This window comes from Onthophagus taurus, chromosome 2, assembly GCF_036711975.1.
Source record: "Onthophagus taurus isolate NC chromosome 2, IU_Otau_3.0, whole genome shotgun sequence".
Lineage (NCBI taxonomy): Eukaryota > Metazoa > Arthropoda > Insecta > Coleoptera > Scarabaeidae > Onthophagus > Onthophagus taurus.
In genome coordinates, this window is record NC_091967.1 from 25,949,756 (window position 1) to 25,969,941 (window position 20,186).

Here is a 20,186-nt window from a genome sequence, read left to right on the forward strand (position 1 = left end):
TTTTTCTTTTGACTACTTTATTATTATTGTATGTTTAAATAAATCTTACGTTACAAACTACAATAACTCGTTGTAAATAAATTATATACAGGTAGTTAAAATATTACTTGTTACATCATCAAGAATGGGCGATGCCTTTCTCTTTATCGTTGGGAAATTTGGTCCCACCCTACACTTACGTATCGTTTTTTTTCTTTTTTAAATGCTACGAACAGTTTTTGTACATCCATTCATTTCTTAAATATATCATAAATAATAATACATAAATGGGGGTATATGGTCACACTTAAGTAAAAAGTGAAAAATGATCGACGACTTTCTAAAAAATATGGGGATATGTGACGCATGCGGTGCGATTTTTTCCAAAGTACCAATAAGTCGCCGTGATTTTCCATTTTGAGAGTATTTGGTTTCAGATATATTTCTTTAAATTTATCACTAGAGAGTATTCGCCTTAATAACTGGACACCCTACAAAAGTAATAACTAAGTAACATGAATCACAAATAACTTTTAAAACAACTTACTACAAACTGAACAATTAATTTCATCGGAACCATCCCCACAACCATCCCTTCCAGAACACGCAATAGCGTTAGATCTGCACCTTCCGTTACCACATTGCAATGGGCAATAATCAAAAGTTTTTTTCTTGGTGCGATTCTTGCAGATGTGGGGTGGTTCGTCGCTGGCATCTTTACATCCGATGATAGCGTTGCAAAATTCGTATTCGGGGATACATTTTCCATCGTTGCATTGAAAAGTGTGCGGGGGACATTGTTTTAATTCTTTTGTGACGAAGCAATTTTTTTCGTCTTCGCCGTCTTTACAATCTCTAGTTCCGTCGCATCTACTTGCTCGCGATATACATTCATTACTGGATGGACAATAAAAAGCTTCGATTGGACATTTATTGTTGGTACATTCTTCGTCTGATCCATCTGAGCAATCTCTTCTGCCATCGCAAACGAAAAACCAACTTATGCAAGTTCCAGAACTTCGACACTAAAAAAATTATTTAAAAGTTAACTTTAAATAAATATTAAGAGATAAACGTGTTAGTAGCAACAGGTTATTTTATTAACTAAGTGAAATTCCGAACTCGATGGCCATATTTATCGAAATTCCAGCACAGAGATGGTGCTCTATTTCTCCTTTATAAGGGAAATGACACTGAAAAGGAATGCCACTAACTGTATTTTTAAATTGGCAAATTGCTCGCTCACATCCGGGCAACGTGACTATTAAGAATCGGGCTTCAATCCTATTTTAGCAATATGATGACCCGCATTTAGTATACTTGTTACCTAGTATAACTTTATGAACTATACTTAACGCGGTTAGAACTTTACCGTTAACAACATCCTTAACCGATAATATTATAATATCAGAGTTCACATGATACATGTTAATTATACGGTGTTATCGGGTATAGCACTGCACGCATACGGTGTATTATTTTATATATACAGTTAAGAAAGAATATTATAATATTTAATCTCAACAACAAAATAATAAGACCTTACTTGAAACGTTCCCGGAATACACCCGGTATTTCTCGCTGAACAACCATCTGTACCATTATTTACTTTCCAAATACAATCACAAACACCATCTCTACATCTTGATGAAGCATCAGCCGCTTGACATTGTAAATCTGTTACGCAAGGTAATCCTAAACTTACAGCATCATATCCATCGGCATTTCTCCATCTATACGTATCTGAATCTCCATCTTGAGGTGTTATTGATGGACCTAAAAATAATTATATCTTAATACAAATTTTAAGTATCTCAATTAATTAACGAAATATGTAATTAATGAAAATGTAAATTACCAAAAGAATTTTTTTAATAAAAGTGTTTAAAGTAAAATTAAATTTCAAATGATTTTCTTATTAAAAAAATATCTATCTTTTGCGCTATAATTAGTTGGTCGTCAGCGAAGTTCAACATGCACAAACGTGTGTTATCAATCATGATCTCTTCCACTCTTTTATTGCAGCGTCGTATAAAACATAATTGGTGCCATGCTAAACCGCTGCCTTAACCCTTTATCCCCTGACAATTTGTTTCCCTGTTAAATATAGGTGATATTAATCTTGGATGAGTTTTATAAGGTAATAGCTAACAGCAATTGGCTTAAGCGACGTCATCATCTTACTTCTTGGTATGTTTTTATACATATACATTCTTTAAGTCAATAAAAGTAATGCGTATTTCTCTATATTTTCTTTTCTCAAATTGTAGTCATCGCGATACATTCTTTTTTGTTAATAAAGGTATTCTTCGTGTGCTTCTAGCAGATAAAATTTTTCTAAAGACGTAATTAAAGGTCGTCGAAGTATTAAAGTTCAATTTCAAGTTCTTTGTTATTTCTTTTCCTATTTATTGAAGTGAAATGGTTGGTTTTTGGGTCCCAGAAGTGGTAAAGAATGCTGATGTCTTAGCTACATTAATACTCATAGCTTACCCAAGCATACCAGCAAATCTACTTCCATATCTTACTCGTCAACCTAGAAATATGCACGGCGAGAAATGGGTAGTTGCTCTGTAGCTAACAGGAAATTCTAGTACTCCATCTTGGGTAGTAATTCAGATATACAAAATATTTAGAAGTTTTGAGAAACTGCGAAAAATGAAAATCGATATATGTACTAGATGTGATATGATAGATGACTACATCCACGTATATATTAGGATGAACAAGAGTTCAAGAACAAAAGAGGGGTATTGATAGTATTACATAAGGTCCGTGTCTGACAGTGCTAGCGAGTGGACGTATCGAGCGCTCTAAACGCGATAACAGGTTCACCCTCAAGACAAGACCGGTTTATTACTCCTTATAAGAATACGTATATGAAATAAATCCTTATAATAGGAACAAAATTAATTATAAAACGTGCTTTCCCGTAAGGGGAAAGCTGTCCTCGAAGCATGGATGCCACTGCAGGCCCGTCAGGATATACCGTAACAACAAAAAAAGATAACAACAAAAGGAAAAGTGATGTATTATCACCTCCCATATCGGAGACTCAAAAACGCTACACATGGGATCCTAATCCTAATGTCCTTCTACAAAACAACAAATACTACCCATTATCAGCAATGCAAACGGATAAAGTAGAAGACCAACAACAAATTTCTGAAAAACCTTCTAAAATACCACCAATATTCCTACATAATGTAGTAAACTACCAAGAAATATTAAAGGATATTAAAACAAAGTTAACCAAAGAATTTAGTACCAAATATACTATCAATAAACTAAAAATTAATTTAAACGATATTGATGACTATCGCAAATTAACAAAATTCTACATGGAAGAAGGACTTGAATTTCACTCATTTCAAGATCCTAATTCCAAGCATATATCTGTAATTATAAGACATTTGCCCATATCTTTAACCGAAGAAGAAATATCCAACGAGCTACTAACCCATAAACTCCCAATTATTAGAGTAACTAGATTACTTAATAAAGACAAAAGACCGATACCTATATGTGCAGTCCAACTAAAACCAGACGAAAGCGCCAAGGGCATATATAATATTAAATCAATCTTTCAATGCATAGTTGACATTGAAGCAAGAAGGAAACCGGGAAATATACCACAATGCCATCGATGCCAAGAATTTGGTCACACTAGAAACTACTGTTTCAAACAGCCGAAATGTGTTAAATGTGGGAAAGAACATATAACTAAAAATTGCACAAAGGTGAAGACTGATCCACCAACATGCGCAAACTGCGGCGGTAATCATCCAGCGAATTACAGAGGTTGTATGGTTCATCAAAACATCCAACAACGAAACGCACCTAGACGAAGACCACAAGGTATTACCCAAACTACAAAAGTAACACCCCAAAGTAGCAATAGTTATCAAACCACCACAAGAAGCTATTCACAAATACTAAAACAACCAAACATACAACACCAAAACATAAACACCTCTCCTATCTCTGGTTCCAATCATCACCCTCTATCCTCAACCCTCACAACCACAATTACAAATACCATTATCAAATTTCTAAAAGATCTTTTTACACCAATTATATCACAAATCAAAGAATTCATCACATGTTCCCTACTTCCCAATCTTATCAATGGCTAACAATAGCAACCGTACCATACAAGACATCACCGTTATGAACTGGAATGCGAATGGTCTAAAGAACCAACGATCTGAAACCATAGAATTTCTCTATCGACACAACATCCAAATAGCATGCATTACTGAAACACATTTAAAGCAAGGCGAAAGATGCAATATTCCAGGATATATCGTGTATAGAAAAGACCGAAACGCAGCAACAGCTGCAGGAGGAGCAGCAATTTTAATTAAGGGAGGAATACAACATGAAGAAATTCACTTGAATGGCATTCAACATCTTGAAGCTGTCGGAGTTAAAATAAAAACGATAGATGGTACTAACATAAAATTAATATCTGTCTACAAACAGCCAAATAAACAACTAATAGAAAGCGACATAAGACTCATATTTAATACCGATACTCCAACACTCTTGATAGGCGATTTGAATTGTAAAAATACAATATGGGGATGCCGTGCTAGTAATCCAAATGGAATAAAACTCCAACAAATTTCAACAATAAATGCATTACAGATAATACCACCTGAAGAATACACGTATTATCCGTATCAGCAAGAGCGACTACCAGATATAATTGATATTGTTATACAAAAAAATTTCAAGAAACCTATTGCCCAACAAGTTCTAAGCGAATTAAACTCCGATCACGTACCAATAATCATATCGTTTCAGAGTTTTCCTAAAAACTTCGCACCACCGCCAAAACTGATAAATGGCAAACCAATATGGGAAAAATTTCGAGAAACACTAGATCGAATGGCTAAAGCTCCAATTAACATCGATTGTAAGGAAGAAATAGATCAAACAATCTCCAATTATACAAACAACATTTGCGAAAGTGTAAAACTATCAACAATTCCTCATAAAAAACGAAATAACAAACCTTATCAAGCACTTACACCAGCTGCTATATCAGAACTAATAAAACAAAAAAACAGTTTGAGACGAGAATGGCATCGAACGCGGAACCGTGAAATTAAAAACAGAATGAACAACTTGGCACACCGAATTAAAAAAGAACTTGATGTTTTTCGAATTGAACGCTATCAACAACAAATTAAAACATATGGAAACAATGATCCTGGCATGTGGCGAACAACGAAAAAGCTAATACAGCAAAAGCAAACTATAAGCCCTATCAAAGATGACCAAAATACGTTTTATTCAGATACTGAAAAATGCAATCTATTTAGCGAACATTTAGAAAAAATGTTTCGTCCTCCTACTATAATTAAAAACACGCAAAGAATAAACATACTAAACTACATTGAAAATCATATGCCAATCGCTAGTGAAATTGAACCAACATCACCTGATGAAATTAAAATCATAATCAAACGACTACCTAAAAAAACGAAATTTTAAAACAACTCAGCAATAAAATGTTAGTTTTTTTAACAACTCTATTTAATGGATGTCTGAGAATTGGGTATTTTCCAGATAAATGGAAACATGCCCAAATCGTAGTCTTTCCGAAGCCTGGAAAAAATCACAGTTGTATGGACGGTTATCGTCCTATTAGTTTACTAACAGTTTTATCAAAGATTTTAGAAAAGATCATCCAAAGCCGACTAAAAACAGAATTAGTGATAGAAAGGACTATTCCGTCATTTCAGTTTGGATTCAAAAATAACCATTCAACGTGTCATCAACTACTAAGACTTAGTGAAGCTATTAAAAAGGGATTTGAAGCAAAGCAATACACAGCGGTAGCTTTCCTAGACTTCGCCCAAGCGTTCGATAAAGTTTGGTTAGAAGGCCTTAAATACAAACTACTACACCTAAAACTACCATCATATTTAACAGCTATATTATTCTCATTTCTTGACAAACGAACGTTCCAAATCAAAATCAATAACGAATTATCAACAATTAAATCTATAGAAGCCGGAGTACCTCAAGGCAGCGTGTTGGCCCCCTTGCTATTTAATATATATGTGCACGATATACCAACCGTTTCAGGAATACTATCAATGTTTGCTGACGACACCGCTATTATCAGCCAGAGAAATATCATCATGGAAACAACTGACGCACTACAAAATGATATCAATATCGTATGCAGATGGGCCAATAAATGGGGAATTATGGTAAATCCGGCTAAAACACAATTGAAGATGTTCACGTTAAGAAGATTCCGAGAGCTACCAGAAATATCAATTAACAATGAAGGTGTAGAATGGTCAACCGAGGCTGTTAAATATCTTGGAGTATATCTCGACACGAGGCTTCACTGGGGCTTTCATATCAACCGAAAACTCAATGAGGCAAATGTACGGTTAAACCAACTTTATTCCCTCATAAATCGAAAATCCCAACTAAAAATAGAATGCACCCTCCTACTTTATAAATCATTGTTGAGATCGCTAGTAACATACGCCAGCTGTGTATGGTCAAATACCTCCAAAACCAATTTGCGGAAATTGCAGACTTTTCAAAATAAAGTTTTAAGGATTGCAACAAATGCACCGTGGTTCGTTAGAAATGACCAACTTCATAAAGAATTAAACATACCTACAGTGACAACTTTCATCAAACGGCTTAACGTGAAGTTCTTTGAAAACTTAAAAAACTGCGAAGGAGCAACACACTATAAGTTAGGGAAGAAAAACATCCATGTACGTCTTAAAAGAAAAATGCCACAAGACCAATTAACTAACGATGGAAGTAGCGAAGAGGAGACAAGTGAATAACCTCATACAGTATAATGAATAAAACACTAATTCTAAACTACAAATATTGTGCATAACATGTAATAAAATGTTGATCCAATAAAAACTGTAATTAAAAAAAAAAAAAAAAAAGTATTACATAAGAGTTTGAGAAGTAATAAAAAGAGGTGGCATGATGTTAATGAGCGATATGAATAAATATGGGCTTAAAATCATAATTATCAGATTATACGCTCCAAATGAGAACGCAGATAAGCAAATTAAAGAACTCTATGACTGGTTATACAATGTTTTGTCCGGTTTGAAAATGACAAGGAAGTTTCACATCTGAAATCTAAATGCCATTATTGAAAAGGAAGAAAATGACTGGTGGTAGGAAGAAATGGTGTAGCAGCCATAAATGAAAACGGAATACACCTAATACATTTTGACTCAACGAACCAGAGGTCTCCAATCTATAATAGACTATGTAATCTAGCAACAAAGTTCTAGACTTATAGTCCACCGTGTGGATCAGATCATTACTACAGCTTTAGCTATATGGAGGAATGTAAAGTTGGTCTTCATACCTAAAGGTGGTAACGTCGATTGCAAGGCACAAAGACCAATTAGCCTAATTTCATTTCTCCTCAAAGGAATAGAAAAGGTAATTGATCAATACCTTAGGAATAGAGTGCTTGCCACTAATTCACTCCATCCGAGTCAACATGCTTACCAGAAAGCAAAATCAACAATTACTGTTCTCCATACTTTGACTAGCACTTTAGATGAGACAATTGCAACCAAAGAGATAGCCCTATGTACTTTCATAGACATAGAGGGTGCTTTTAATAACATCTCCTACGAATCCATAGAGAATGTTCCAAACAAGGGAGAGTGCTCTCACCTCTCCTATGGTGCCTGATAATTGATGACTTAATGAACACCTTAACATAAAATGAATTCATGATTCAGGGGTATGCTGATGACCTGGTAACCACAATTCGAGGTAAATATGACACAATCATAACTCAACTAATGCAGAAAGCCCTAGTACTCACCAGTACTTGGTGCAGAAGCAATGGGCTCAGCATCAATCCAAATAAAATCGAAATAGTCCCTTTCACTCCCAGAAGGAAGCTACAATCCCAGTAAACAAATTTGCGTTTCAGAAACATTTCTGATACATATTATTGAAACAAGAAATGTTTCTTCGACATATTTCTGAAACATAGTTGAAAATGTCTGAAACTGCTAATGTCCGGCCCTTTTTATATTTCATTGAAGCGTTTCTATTGAAACGTTTCTGCAACATACAGGTGACAATTACGGTACATTATTAAAATGTTTCATTAACGGGTTTGAATTATTTCTGAAATGTAAATGCGTTTACCAATCTACGAAAATGTCTCCTAGAGATATTCAGCTTTAATTTTTTTCTTTCCATCTTATCTCACATCATAAGAACGTAAAACTATATCATGAAGCACCCCGTATATAACTATACAGGATGATTCAAAAAACCGCTGACAAACTTTTAGAGTAGATAATACATGAAAAATTAAGATGAATAGTCTTAATATACATGGGGTCGCAAATGCCTCGTTGGCGAGATATAGCAGATCAAAGTTTCTTTAAAATTAAACATTATCTGCAATAAAAAGCACTTTTTTTAAAAATTTTGTCTACGGCATTGCTCTCTACGAGTGTAAAGTAATAGTTTTTACAAAATTTTGATCAAAGCAATAGTTTTTAAGAAAAACACGTAGAAAATTTGTTAATTCAATCAAAAACTGTTCCTTTAATCAAAGTTTTGTAGAGACCAATTGATAGATAATTGATCACTTTACACGAAAATACTACACGTTTGCCAAAATTAGCAGTGGAGTTGAAAATATTTTTAAAAAAGGGCTTTTTATTGCAGATAATGTTTAATTTTAAAGAAACTTTGACCCGCTATATCTCGTTAAGGAGGCATTTGCGACCCCATGTATATTAAGACTTTTCATCTTAATTTTTTATGTATTACCTGCCCTAGAAATCTGTCAGCGATTTTTTACCCTTTACCCAATCACCCTGTATAATTTTATATGATTGCAGGAGAAAAACAACCAAATTTAGCGGGAATCGCGATCAAACCTTATTGGTTATGACTTGACCTACGGAAAACGTAAAATTCTTTATATAGGTCTCTTTCTTTAAATAGTGTTCACTAGCCGTATTTTCATTAACTAAACCTAGTGGTGATATAAAAAAAAAATTATACAAAACTTGCGCCATTCTAAACCAATATTCGAACGATTTGAACTGAGAACAGAACAAAACACAATAGAACAAGACGACATGGGTCAGACACATTTGTAAAGAAATGTTTCAAATGAAATGTTTCTGCTGCATATTTTGATGATATTTCATAAATATTCCTACTGAAATGTATTTGATACATATCTTTAGATACGTTTCGTAAAAATCGTATCTGTCGCGTATATGAAACGTAGTTCGAAAATGTTTCATTTAATTCACTGTACGTTAAAATTGAAATGTTTCACAGATGTTTCTTGTTTACTGGGAATTGAGAGCACCCTCCATTGAAAACAGAACTATTAACCTTAAAACAGACAGTAAATTAAACTGGAACTCTCACATAAACAAGGTGAGGAAAAAGGCCATTATGGCTAAGCAGATCTGCCGCAGCCTCCTCGGAAGAAACAGGGATCTCAAACCACGAATTACTCATTGGGCGTACGTAGCAATAATCAGGCCCATGGTCACCTATGCCTCACTGGTTTGATGGCAAAAAACAAATCATAAGACAGCACAACAACATCTGGCACAAATCCTGCGGTTAGCATGTCTTAATATAGCGGGTGCAATGAGATCTTGTCCGATAGCTGCTCTTGAAGCCCTACTCGGTCTCACACCACTTCATTTAGATATACAGAAGGAGACAGGTTTAAGTGCCGTATAACTGAAAACAGGCTCTTCACTCAAGTTGATGCAGGGTAACCTCAGAGGACACCTCGAAATCCTCAAGGACCCATGTCTAAATCACTTGATTGAAATTAAAACGGACCATATACCGACAGAATACAATTTCGACCAGCCGTATAAGATCATATTTAGAAGCAGGGATGATTAGACGATGCCGGTACACCGATGCTTCAAGGACAGTTGGATCCGGAGTAGGCGTGGGTATTAGTGAACCAAATAGTCACATTAATTGCCCCTCAGCTCCGACATAACCATTTTTCAAGCAGAAGTTCTTGCTATAAACTTCTGCACCGCTTTGAACCTATAAATGGGACAGAAAGGTGCCTAAAATACCACCTCTTCCACATTGGACAAGCTGAGGATCAAACTTGTCGACTTTGCAACGACGAGTCAGAAACGGCTGAACATATACTGTGTAATTGCGTCGCCAGAGGCCGTCTAAGACACAAAATTTTCGGTAAAGTTCTTTTGACACCTAGTGATATAAAGGAACAACCCCTTGGAGCAATACTAAGGTTCATTAAGGACCTAGAAATGCCTTAAACTTGTGGAGGGTTAAAATTACAATAGATCTTATAGGTCGCGGTGACAAGAGGCCCCCCCCCCAGCTTGACAGCAATAATAACAATAAATATACCACAAAATAAAAAAGCGTACATGAAGCAGCACTGGAGGCAGTAGATTACAGTGAAGCTTCAAACGAAAAATGGTTTTCAGAAAAATTTTAAAAATTGGTTGAACTGAAGAAAAGCGCTTATCAACGTTGGCTAAATACACCGGACAATACTGATTGACAGATATATAAAAAAGACAGCAGAAAACTGAAAAGCAAGGTAACACATAGATTCTCCCACATTCATTTAAAACAAGGGTTTTGCAAATGTGGAAGACGCTTGAAAGTGCCACGAAATATGAAAAGCAAAGCAACAACATACAACTGATCAGCATGAATCAATGGAAACATTATTATAAAACACTGCTGAACGAGGATCGTGCAGAATTCGACGTGCGTGCTGTATACAGACCTGCTCTAAGAATCGAAGACACCGAAAATTAAAAAAATAAGAAGAAAGAAAGCAAATAAATTTAGCGAAAATAAAAAATGGAAAGTCTAACGGGTTTGAGCTGGTCAAGCATGGACCCGAGATATTACACGAATTTTTGGCAACACTTTTCAACAAGTGCGTGTTGGTAAGTGATAATATAACAGAAAATTGAAAGTTAGTTTACATTAGGTCAATCTTGAAAAAGTAGAATAAAAGGTTGTGCCAAAATTATCGAGGCATGAGTGTTACTAGTGCGGTAAGGAGATTGTATGGCAAAGTCTCAAAGAACATGACTGAAATACAATGGGACGACGTGGAAGAACAGAGTGGTTTCAGTGGTTGCAGGAAGGTCTTGTACTGATAATATTTTCCTCCTCCAACAAGTAATTAAAAAACGCAAAGTGATAGATTTGCCCACCCACGTAGTTCTCAGATATCTAGAATGACAAGGTGCCCATGATAAAGCTGTTTGGAACTCCATACTTTTGCTCTCCTTATGTAGTTTTATAATTCTTTCTTCCTCGCTACAATATTTCGATCTTCCAATTACATAGCTAAATGCTGCATTTTAAGAGAATACAGAACTCTTTAAGTAAAAGAACTCCCAATAATTTAATTCTGGTTTTAGTTAAAAATTTTTTACATAACCCATGTTTGTTTATTAATTTTTGTCTTTCACGTGCAAAAGGAGAGATTACAAGTTACGAAATACAAGTGATAAATTAATTGTATTTAGCTATATTGATTACTGTTATAATATAGATAACTTACTTGTACTAGTTGTTGTTGTTATTGTTGTTGTAGATACAGTTGTAGGTGTCAATGTTGTAGATATAGTAGTAGTTGTCCTTGGTGTTGTCGAAGTTGTTGTAGTCGGTGATGTGGAAAATGTTGTACTAATTTTCGTTGTGGTGGTAGTACTTGGAGTTGTTGACGGTGTACTTCCTACTGTTGTATTAATAATGCTGTTGGGAGAAATAGTTGTCACAACATCTCCAATCCTTGATGAAGGAATCGGGAGTGGAGTCGATTTTGGTTCCATAACAGTCGTCCTTTTCGATAAACCCTGTCTTGTAGCAGCATCTAAAGGTTTCCACGTGGTCCTAAACTTGTACTTTGGAACGGTGGTGGTTCCATACGGTTTCCTCCTCCTTTTCGTAAACTTTGTTGTTTTTGGAGTAAATGTTGTTGTTGTGCCAGTTCGAATGTTTGGTCTATAGCTGTGCTTAGTCGTTCGTCTTGGTTTAAAAGTGGTCGAAATTAACGATGTTAAAGTACTTGATTGAGTATTATCAACAATATTTGAAGATGGAGTTGATGAACTTGTGAGTGATGAAGTTGATGACGTAGATGAAATAGATGTTTCATGAGCTTCAGTTGGTTCTTGGAATGCAGATCTAACGCAGGAATCCCCTACTTGACGGAAGGGAGAGTTACATTGACATCGGCCAAAGAGGTTTGGTATTAAGAAGTCGCAATGGCTATCAGCTGTCCAAAGTCGACAATGAGCATTGCTATAACATACATTACTTGGTCTTGCGGCTGAAAATAAAAAAAAAGCTTGTTATATTATATTTATTGTATTTAAGATTTAATAATAAGTGTCTAATTAGACGTTTGATCACTTGATTTAACATCCCATTGTCAACAGCGGTTCATTCGCAATTCAATGCGGAGACTCAGAACACGCGAGGGTTTGAAATCTGCGAGACCTAAAGGCAGATTTCGAGCTCGTTCCCGTTTTGGAAATGGCCATTTCCGGGGCCTTGGTCGTGACCGCTAGCTTCGTCCGTCCACCGTGAAATAGCCACCAATAAACTTTTCCCGCGATTCTATCGGGTTGCCGGTCGCTTTTTCTGCCCCTTTCAGAGTTAAAACGGGTTCAGTGACTCGCGATCTCGTCGAAGAGCATTAAATTTAAGAGGAGAAACGGGGCCTTGGTGATAACACATCAACAAGATGTGTTTACCTGAATTCGATTCATCTTTACGTTGAAAACTTAAAAGTTTAAAAAATCGTAGACTCAGGCTTTAAGATTTTGTAACGGTAAATTTTGAATGAAACAAGACTAAGGAAATCTAGGTTCTAAATCGTGCCGCAAGGATGTTCTGAACTGAAAGAGACATCAAAAAAATATCCAACCAAAATCACCTTTCGCTCTTATCTCCAGCGGTAATGGTACAGGTTGTTATAGTTAATTGAGCACGAAACGTACACACCGTTTCACGATCAGTTATCAGCATCTATAAAAAGTTATGTGTTAATAAGCACAAAGTGAAACTAATCATCTCATAACTTGAATAAAATAGATTATGAAGAAGCTATAAAAAAAGTTATAAAGAAGTTAATAAAAAACGAAGTAATTTAATTCATTTAACCATTTTAAATTGAGAATTGTACACTTTTAGTTTTATTACATTGAGGAGATAGCGTGTGGTTAAAAGCGACTAATTATTCTTGTGCCTGAAGACAGCAATTTGCATAAATTACTTATGCAGAATTCTATTGGGATATGCACACGTACTGCTTACGTATACCGGAATTTCGTATCATTTTCGATTTGAGTGTGAGCGCAACAAACGTGATCCGATCCAGGCATAATCTAGGTATAATTTTTCAAACTGCCGTAAACACCTTGACTATGAGCACGAATCAAGATCATAGCCGTTTAAATTCCAATTGCCCCGCGGAGAGTATAGGGTAATGTTCATTAGTGCAGACAGTTCCGTGGAGTTGAGATATGCACGAGTGAAAAATTTTATCTGCTAACTCTTAGTAACGGTTACATTTTAGATTAAACAGCTTGTCAATTTGCAAATCATTCATAATGGCAGAAATGGTCCATTAGTAAACTTGATAAGCTCGCATTTGTATTCTCGCATACAGGATTAATTCGATTCAGTAATTAACCGATGAAATACATCAATTCGGACATATTCGAAGATTAACATACTTATTAGGGTGAAAAGTTTAAATGTTTTAAATATTTTCCACAAATATGCAGTTAGAATGAAAGTCTTATCTTTAATTCATTGGATGTTATGTGATTTAGTATTCAGGCGAAATATGTATTCCTCGATTTGTAAACGTCACATTGTTATTTTGCACAATTTATTTTTCAATTATAGCTGATTTAATGGATACAAAAAAATTAAAATGCCAAAATTGGTTTTATAGTAAACTTATTAAAGTGAGCAATACGAATATACTAGGTAATGATTTCCTTAGTTTTTTTAACTTTCTGATTACAACAACTTTCTCTCTAACATTATCGGTTAATCTCCAGTATTGTAGAGGAACAAGGAGCCGTACCAGGTTATTTGAAATGAGTTGGTAACGCCTTGTGTTGGTATTTTAACCTCGGGGTATTAATATTGCTACCTCAAGAAGCAATCTTGAGGTAGCAATATTAACTACAACACGGTTAATTTTCTGGTTTCAAAAGTAAACTGTTAAAGTATTAAAATATACAAGTAGTTTTAGTACCCTTAACTTTAGGGTGTAATTCAAAATGATTTTTAACAAGTAAGTATATAAATGTGATTTGAAGTGCCTCATTATACCTTATTAAAAAATATATTGATTGCAAAAGTTTGCTGTCAAGGCAATTATCTATTACGCAAACATACTTCATCTGCGTAAATGTTTTATTGTTCACCTAACTCTCCTGACATTTAGAAGCATATATTGCTGGAAAAGACTACAACGCCAAACCCCTAAATTCAATTGTGACTTCAAGCAACTAAAAGAACAGAATTAAGGAGAACAATCCAAAGGATGAACTGTAACTTCTACTCAACAGAAAAGTCGATCTACTAGTCTACTGATACAAAAAAATGACTTATTAGATTTTTATCACCAGGAAAGTATTTTCTAACTTCATAGAAGTTGAAGAGAACCTTGACATGGACTCCGATCACTCTAAACGACTAGAAGAAGAAGCTAAACATCAACAAAAACCAATACCTAGAAGAAGATAGTACCAGTCGAGTGATCGCTAAGACAAAACTACACTTAACAATAAGACCTAGAAACCCAGAAGACAATTTTAAAAGCTTAAGGAAGAATTCATATCCAGAAAAATTGTCAGGATATGAAGGAATCGATTGTTTACTACGGAAGTAGCAGATGAGATAAGAACTAACTTAATCCGAAATAAAATTCCAGAATTCGACCTCATTACAAGAGAAACCGTAAAACAGCTGCACAGAAAAGGTGCTGACCCATCTCTTCACCGCAGGCATTAGAGTAAAACATATACTGGCATGCTGGCAAGTTGCAGAGGTTATCACGTTGTCTAACCTATAAATACAACTTAACGAATTTAAATCTTTCAGACATATTTCATTCCTAGCAATAGTCTCAAAACTCTTCGAGAAACTGCTGTTCAAAAGGCTGAGGCCAGTAATAAAAACTAATAAGCTAATTCCAGATTATCAATTTGGATTCAGACAATAGCACTCAATAATAGATGCATTTAGAGCTTTGGCAGAAAAGATAATCTGTTCGGCACTCGTCCTAGTTGTCGCACAAATATTGACAAAGTTTGGTAAGAAGACTTCATAGAAAAAGATAAATATTCTGCATCTGCTATAGTATTCTTTTCTATATCTGGTCAGTTCTGTAGTTTCCCTCCACTTGCTATTCCTGTCTGTCAGTTTCTCACTTTCCCACGATTTCCTTGGTCGGCCTTTTCTTCTGTTTTTATATACAGGGTTTCCCAAAACTCCCGGGGCGGAGCTATAAGTTTTGAACGAGTGAACAAAAAAATTTGAAAATTTGGTGATCACTAAAGAGTCATAAAAACTACATTCTTAGATAGCTTAGAACTTCCATGCAATGTGAAGTTTTTTTAGGGGATGACCACCCCTACATTTTTAAATAGTAACCCCTGTCAAGTTTTACCTTATTTTAAAGGTAAGGAAAAAAGAAACACAACCCCATAAACCAAAACACGATATCTTAATTCTTTCAAGAATTATGAGGGGTTCACTACCAAATGAGAAAATAAAATGTTTACAAGTTTTTAGCACGTTTATTGCGATTTTTATAACAAATGGTCAACCTTCTTCGGTCTCGCAATGACCCTAACGCTCATAAATGGAATTTTGATCCATCAGGAGCACATCACTAGTGATATTGGTGGTTTCTTCAACTATGCGATTTTCCAAATCATTTATTAATTTTGGTTTTGTTGCATACAGTCTACTTTTCAGAAACCCCAAAAGAAAAAAATCGAGTGGTGTTAGATCAGGAGATCGTGGTGGCCACTCAATTTCACCTCTTCTACCAATCGAACGTTTAGGAAACGTGCGGCTTAAAAAGTTTCGGACTGGCGGCTAAAATGTGGAGGAGCACCATCTTGTTGGAACCACTTATTGTCAATACCATTAGGGCATACGACAGGTATACTTGGAACCACTTGATTTTCTAACAGTTGCAGATATCTGTCTCCGTCCAAATTTCCATTAATAAAAATGAACCAGCCCATACATTAATTATCTCTAATTAAATGTGGATTTTCGTCACTCCAATAACGACAATTGTGCCTATTAACCTTACCATTCAAGAAGAAAGTAGGCTCATCAAAGAAAACAATATTCAAAAGAAAATTTTTGTCCTTCTTTCGAAGTCATCTATGTTCAATTCCTGAACTAGATAAAACTTATAGGGGAAATAGTTTAATTTCTTTCCAAATTCTGTGTACAGAACTCGAAAAATGGCGCAAAAACTGACCGAAAAAGAAAGAATCACTCTTTTAATGATTCGTGGCTTTGGGGATAGAACAAGATCTTACGATGAAGTGCGTCTTCAATGATTTTTTTCATCAACGACCACCGATTTCTAAATCAACAGTCTCATAATTCTTGAAAGAATTAAGATATTGGGTTTTGGTTTATGGGGTTTAATTATTTCATTGCCTTTAAAATAAGTTGTAACTCGACAGGAGTTGCTATTTAAAAATGTAGGGGTGGTCATCCCCCAAAAAAACTCCACATTGCATGGAAGTTCTAAACTATCTAAGAATGTAGTTTTTATGATTCTTTAGTGATCCCCAAATTTTCAAATTATTTCTTCACTCGTTCAAAAAAAGTTTTGGGAAGCCCTGTATTTTTGCTTTCCATGCTTTTTAACTGATACTTCCTCTACAATCCTGTCGGAATACTTGCAGAGGTAAGTATTCCCACCAAGCTAATTGCATCCATTCAATATGCATATACCAACATAGATTGTATTCCCAGATCATCACTTATGTCGATATTTCTCATTTTATTCCTTTTCTTTATCCCACTCCTCGTACTCTTCTCAGGTAGCGTGTTCGCCAATTGTATCTTACTCTTCAGCTGTTCTGTAAGTCCATGTTTCGCATCTAATGGCGAGTATTGGTCGATACACTGTTTTATAAATTTTCGTTTTGGTATCCTTGGTAATCTCTCTTGTTTATGAATTAATTTTCTATAAACTTTAAAACTTTATCGTTTTTTTTTCTCACTCTTCTTTCCACCAAAATTTGCCACAGGCTTTCCCTGGGTATACACTATCAAATTCCTTTAGAAGGTCTAGAAACGCTGCTATGACTTTCCTGTTCTTCTAAATCCACTTTGTGTATCTTCCAGCTTTTCTTCTACTTTGTCTCTCAGCGTAATGCTTTCACCCAGTCTGCTGGTAGTTTTTCTTCTCTCCATAGTTTTTCCTAGTTGTCCTATATTCTTGATCATTTCCGATCTTATTTTATTCCACGCAAGCGTCTTTTTATTTTTTTAAAACTGTAATACCTGTACTTCTTCTTTGCTTATCTTTCTTTCATCTTCTCCCTCCTAATCTTTTATCAATTTTATCCGATTCTCTGCTTCTTGTGTTTTGTTCAGTAAGTCTCCATACTATTCTCTCCACCAATCCTATAATTTCTATATACTTTCTATATTTTCTGTTCTTAAGGATTTTAGTATTCAATAGACTAGTTTTTGTTTTTCTGCGCAATGTTTTTCTATCTTCCACGGTTGAAGGAGTTTATAAAGAAGAAAAGAGTGGAATTAGAAGAGCAGACTAAAGTGCTACGAATCATAGTTAATGCCCCCTGGTGAATTTTATCAGCGCTCTATAATTTTTTAAGAATTTATTGCTTCTTTAACTTTTTGTAATATTGGGGATTCTGAATTTTCCTCCTCCGAATCTGCTTGCGTGGCAGTAGCCTTTCTAAGTAAATTTTATTTCTTGGGTTTAACCTTGTTCGTGCTTATACAGATTTATCTTTAGTTTATATTTGTTCATAATAATTTATTCTCTAGCAGTTTTGAGATGTAGAGACATCAACGTCGATGTCTATGTATGCGTTGTAGATTACAGAAAGGCCTACATCAATGCGTACAACACCAAAAGCTCTTAGACATCTTAAAATCTGTGGAAGTGGACGCGAGAGATCTTCTTGTACTCGCTGGTTTATATTGTAATCAAACTGCGGAAGTTGAAGCGGATGGTGAGACATCTGAACAAACAGCGACCTTAAAGGGAGTTAGGCAAGACTATATATTGTAGCCATTACTAGCTAAAAGATCTTCGAAGATGATTTGGTTGCACCTCACTAGAATTATTCCAAGCGGTAACATCTAACAGACTCCGGAGGCGCTCAAGCCTCCGGAGACTGCACTATAAAAAGATGAAGCATTTTTTATAAATCTACATAGTTTGCAAAGTAAGCTTACTTCGTGAAACAATCACCAAACCCGGCAGCTCCTTTAATTTTCTTTTTGCTGTCTATTGTTGTTTAGTTCACTTCTTTAACTAGTGTCTTAATGTTAAGATGTTTTTCACTATCATAAACTACAATGTATTATGTCCTTTAAAATCCATTTTATAGACTCGCATTTAAGCTTTTTCCGGAAAACATGGGCTCAGTTAGCGATGAACATGGAGAACGCTTTTACAGGAAATGGCGGAGTTACCAGCAATAGAAGGGATAGAGTTGGTAAAGGTGGAGGGGTATGTATTTATTTACGTGATAATTTAAGGTGTGATCATATTGGAGAAACTGATGTTGTTGGGTAGGAGCAAATTTGGTTATCCGTACGCATTAAATCGAAAACGTAGGCGATTGGCTGTGTTTACAGGACTGAGGCTGTTTCCGAGTGTGTATTCGTGGAAGGTTTTGAAGCCCAATTGTTGGAAATGCGATTAAGGTTTGATTATGTTTTCTGTTTGGGGAATATTAATATTGATGTTCTTGATACTAGCTATAATTATGTTGCAAGATTGTTGAATATGTTTCAAACACTTGATATGACTCAATTAATAAGTGAGCCTACCCGAATTACAGATAGTTCGATGAAGACTATTGACGTTATTGTGGTGTCTGATTCATCTATAGTATTGGACTCTGGGGTTCTTCATCCTGAGATCTCTCATCATGAACGGGTTTTTTGTCGATTTAGCTGTGCAATGCTTAAACCATATTTGTTTTGTTACACATACAGAGATTTCAACTCATTCGATTATGATTCCTTCGTTGCAAAATTAAACCTGATACCATTTCAGGCTATTTTTGCAATGTCCATTGATGATACATTGAAGTTTTTTAATGATTAATTATTGAAATTCTTTGACAGTCATGCTTCTGTGAGGACAGTTCGAAACCTAGGAAACCTTGGATAACGAATAACATTAAGTTGTTACAAAATTTGAGAGATAAAGCTAAAAAACAATTGAGAAATTATACTAATTTTGCTACTGATGCTGAAAGGAAAGCATATTTTGTGCATTTGCACAAAAACTCTAATCAAAAAAGAATTTGGAATGTGTTAAGGAACTGTCGTATATTGCGAATTAAAAACAGTAGCCTACCAATTCATTTAAGAAACGTAAATGAAATAAACTCAGCATTTGTATATAATGTTCCAGATAGTCAATACGATAACAGTCATTCTGCATCCTTTTATAATAGTAATACTTTCAACAATATCGGATCTGTATTTCGACTTCGATCTGTGGATGAAGATACAATTTTAAGCTTGGTGATGAATATGAATGGCAGCTCTGTTGGTCATGATGGTATATCTATGGATGTGTTAAAACTTACACTTCCGCCATACATATGTCATATACTCAATTGATGTATTGAGGAGAAATATTTTCCTTCTTCTTGGAAAATGGCGTATGTAAACCCTCTGCCTAAAACAGATGCGCCTGTAACATATAGTGATGTTCGTCCTATTAGCATATGGCCTGCTTTTAGCAAAATTTTTGAAAAAATAATTAGCGTTAAATTAAAAGAACATTTAGCACATTATAACATTTTACCTGAGTGTCAGTCAGGTTTTGTACCTGGGCGTAGTTGTACTACGGCTCTTTTGAATATAACTGATGATTTGCTAAGAATTAGGGATCG

At 35.2% G+C, this 20,186-nt stretch overlaps 1 protein-coding gene across 3 annotated transcripts in view; it reads right to left on the reverse strand.

Annotated features, from left to right (window-relative positions):
• LOC111421764 (Ecdysone-inducible gene E1) overlaps positions 1-20,186 on the reverse strand; it is a 90,790-nt gene continuing 70,604 nt past the window's right edge. For all 3 annotated transcript variants that reach the window (XM_071194562.1, XM_071194563.1, XM_071194565.1), the window contains exons 4-7: positions 11,576-12,346; positions 1,526-1,755; positions 527-1,004; positions 1-470 (exon numbers count right to left, since the gene is read on the reverse strand). In XM_071194562.1, the coding sequence (XP_071050663.1) occupies positions 439-470; positions 527-1,004; positions 1,526-1,755; positions 11,576-12,346 (1,511 nt within the window). In that variant the 3' untranslated portion in view covers positions 1-438. The remainder of the gene's footprint in view (positions 471-526; positions 1,005-1,525; positions 1,756-11,575; positions 12,347-20,186) is intronic.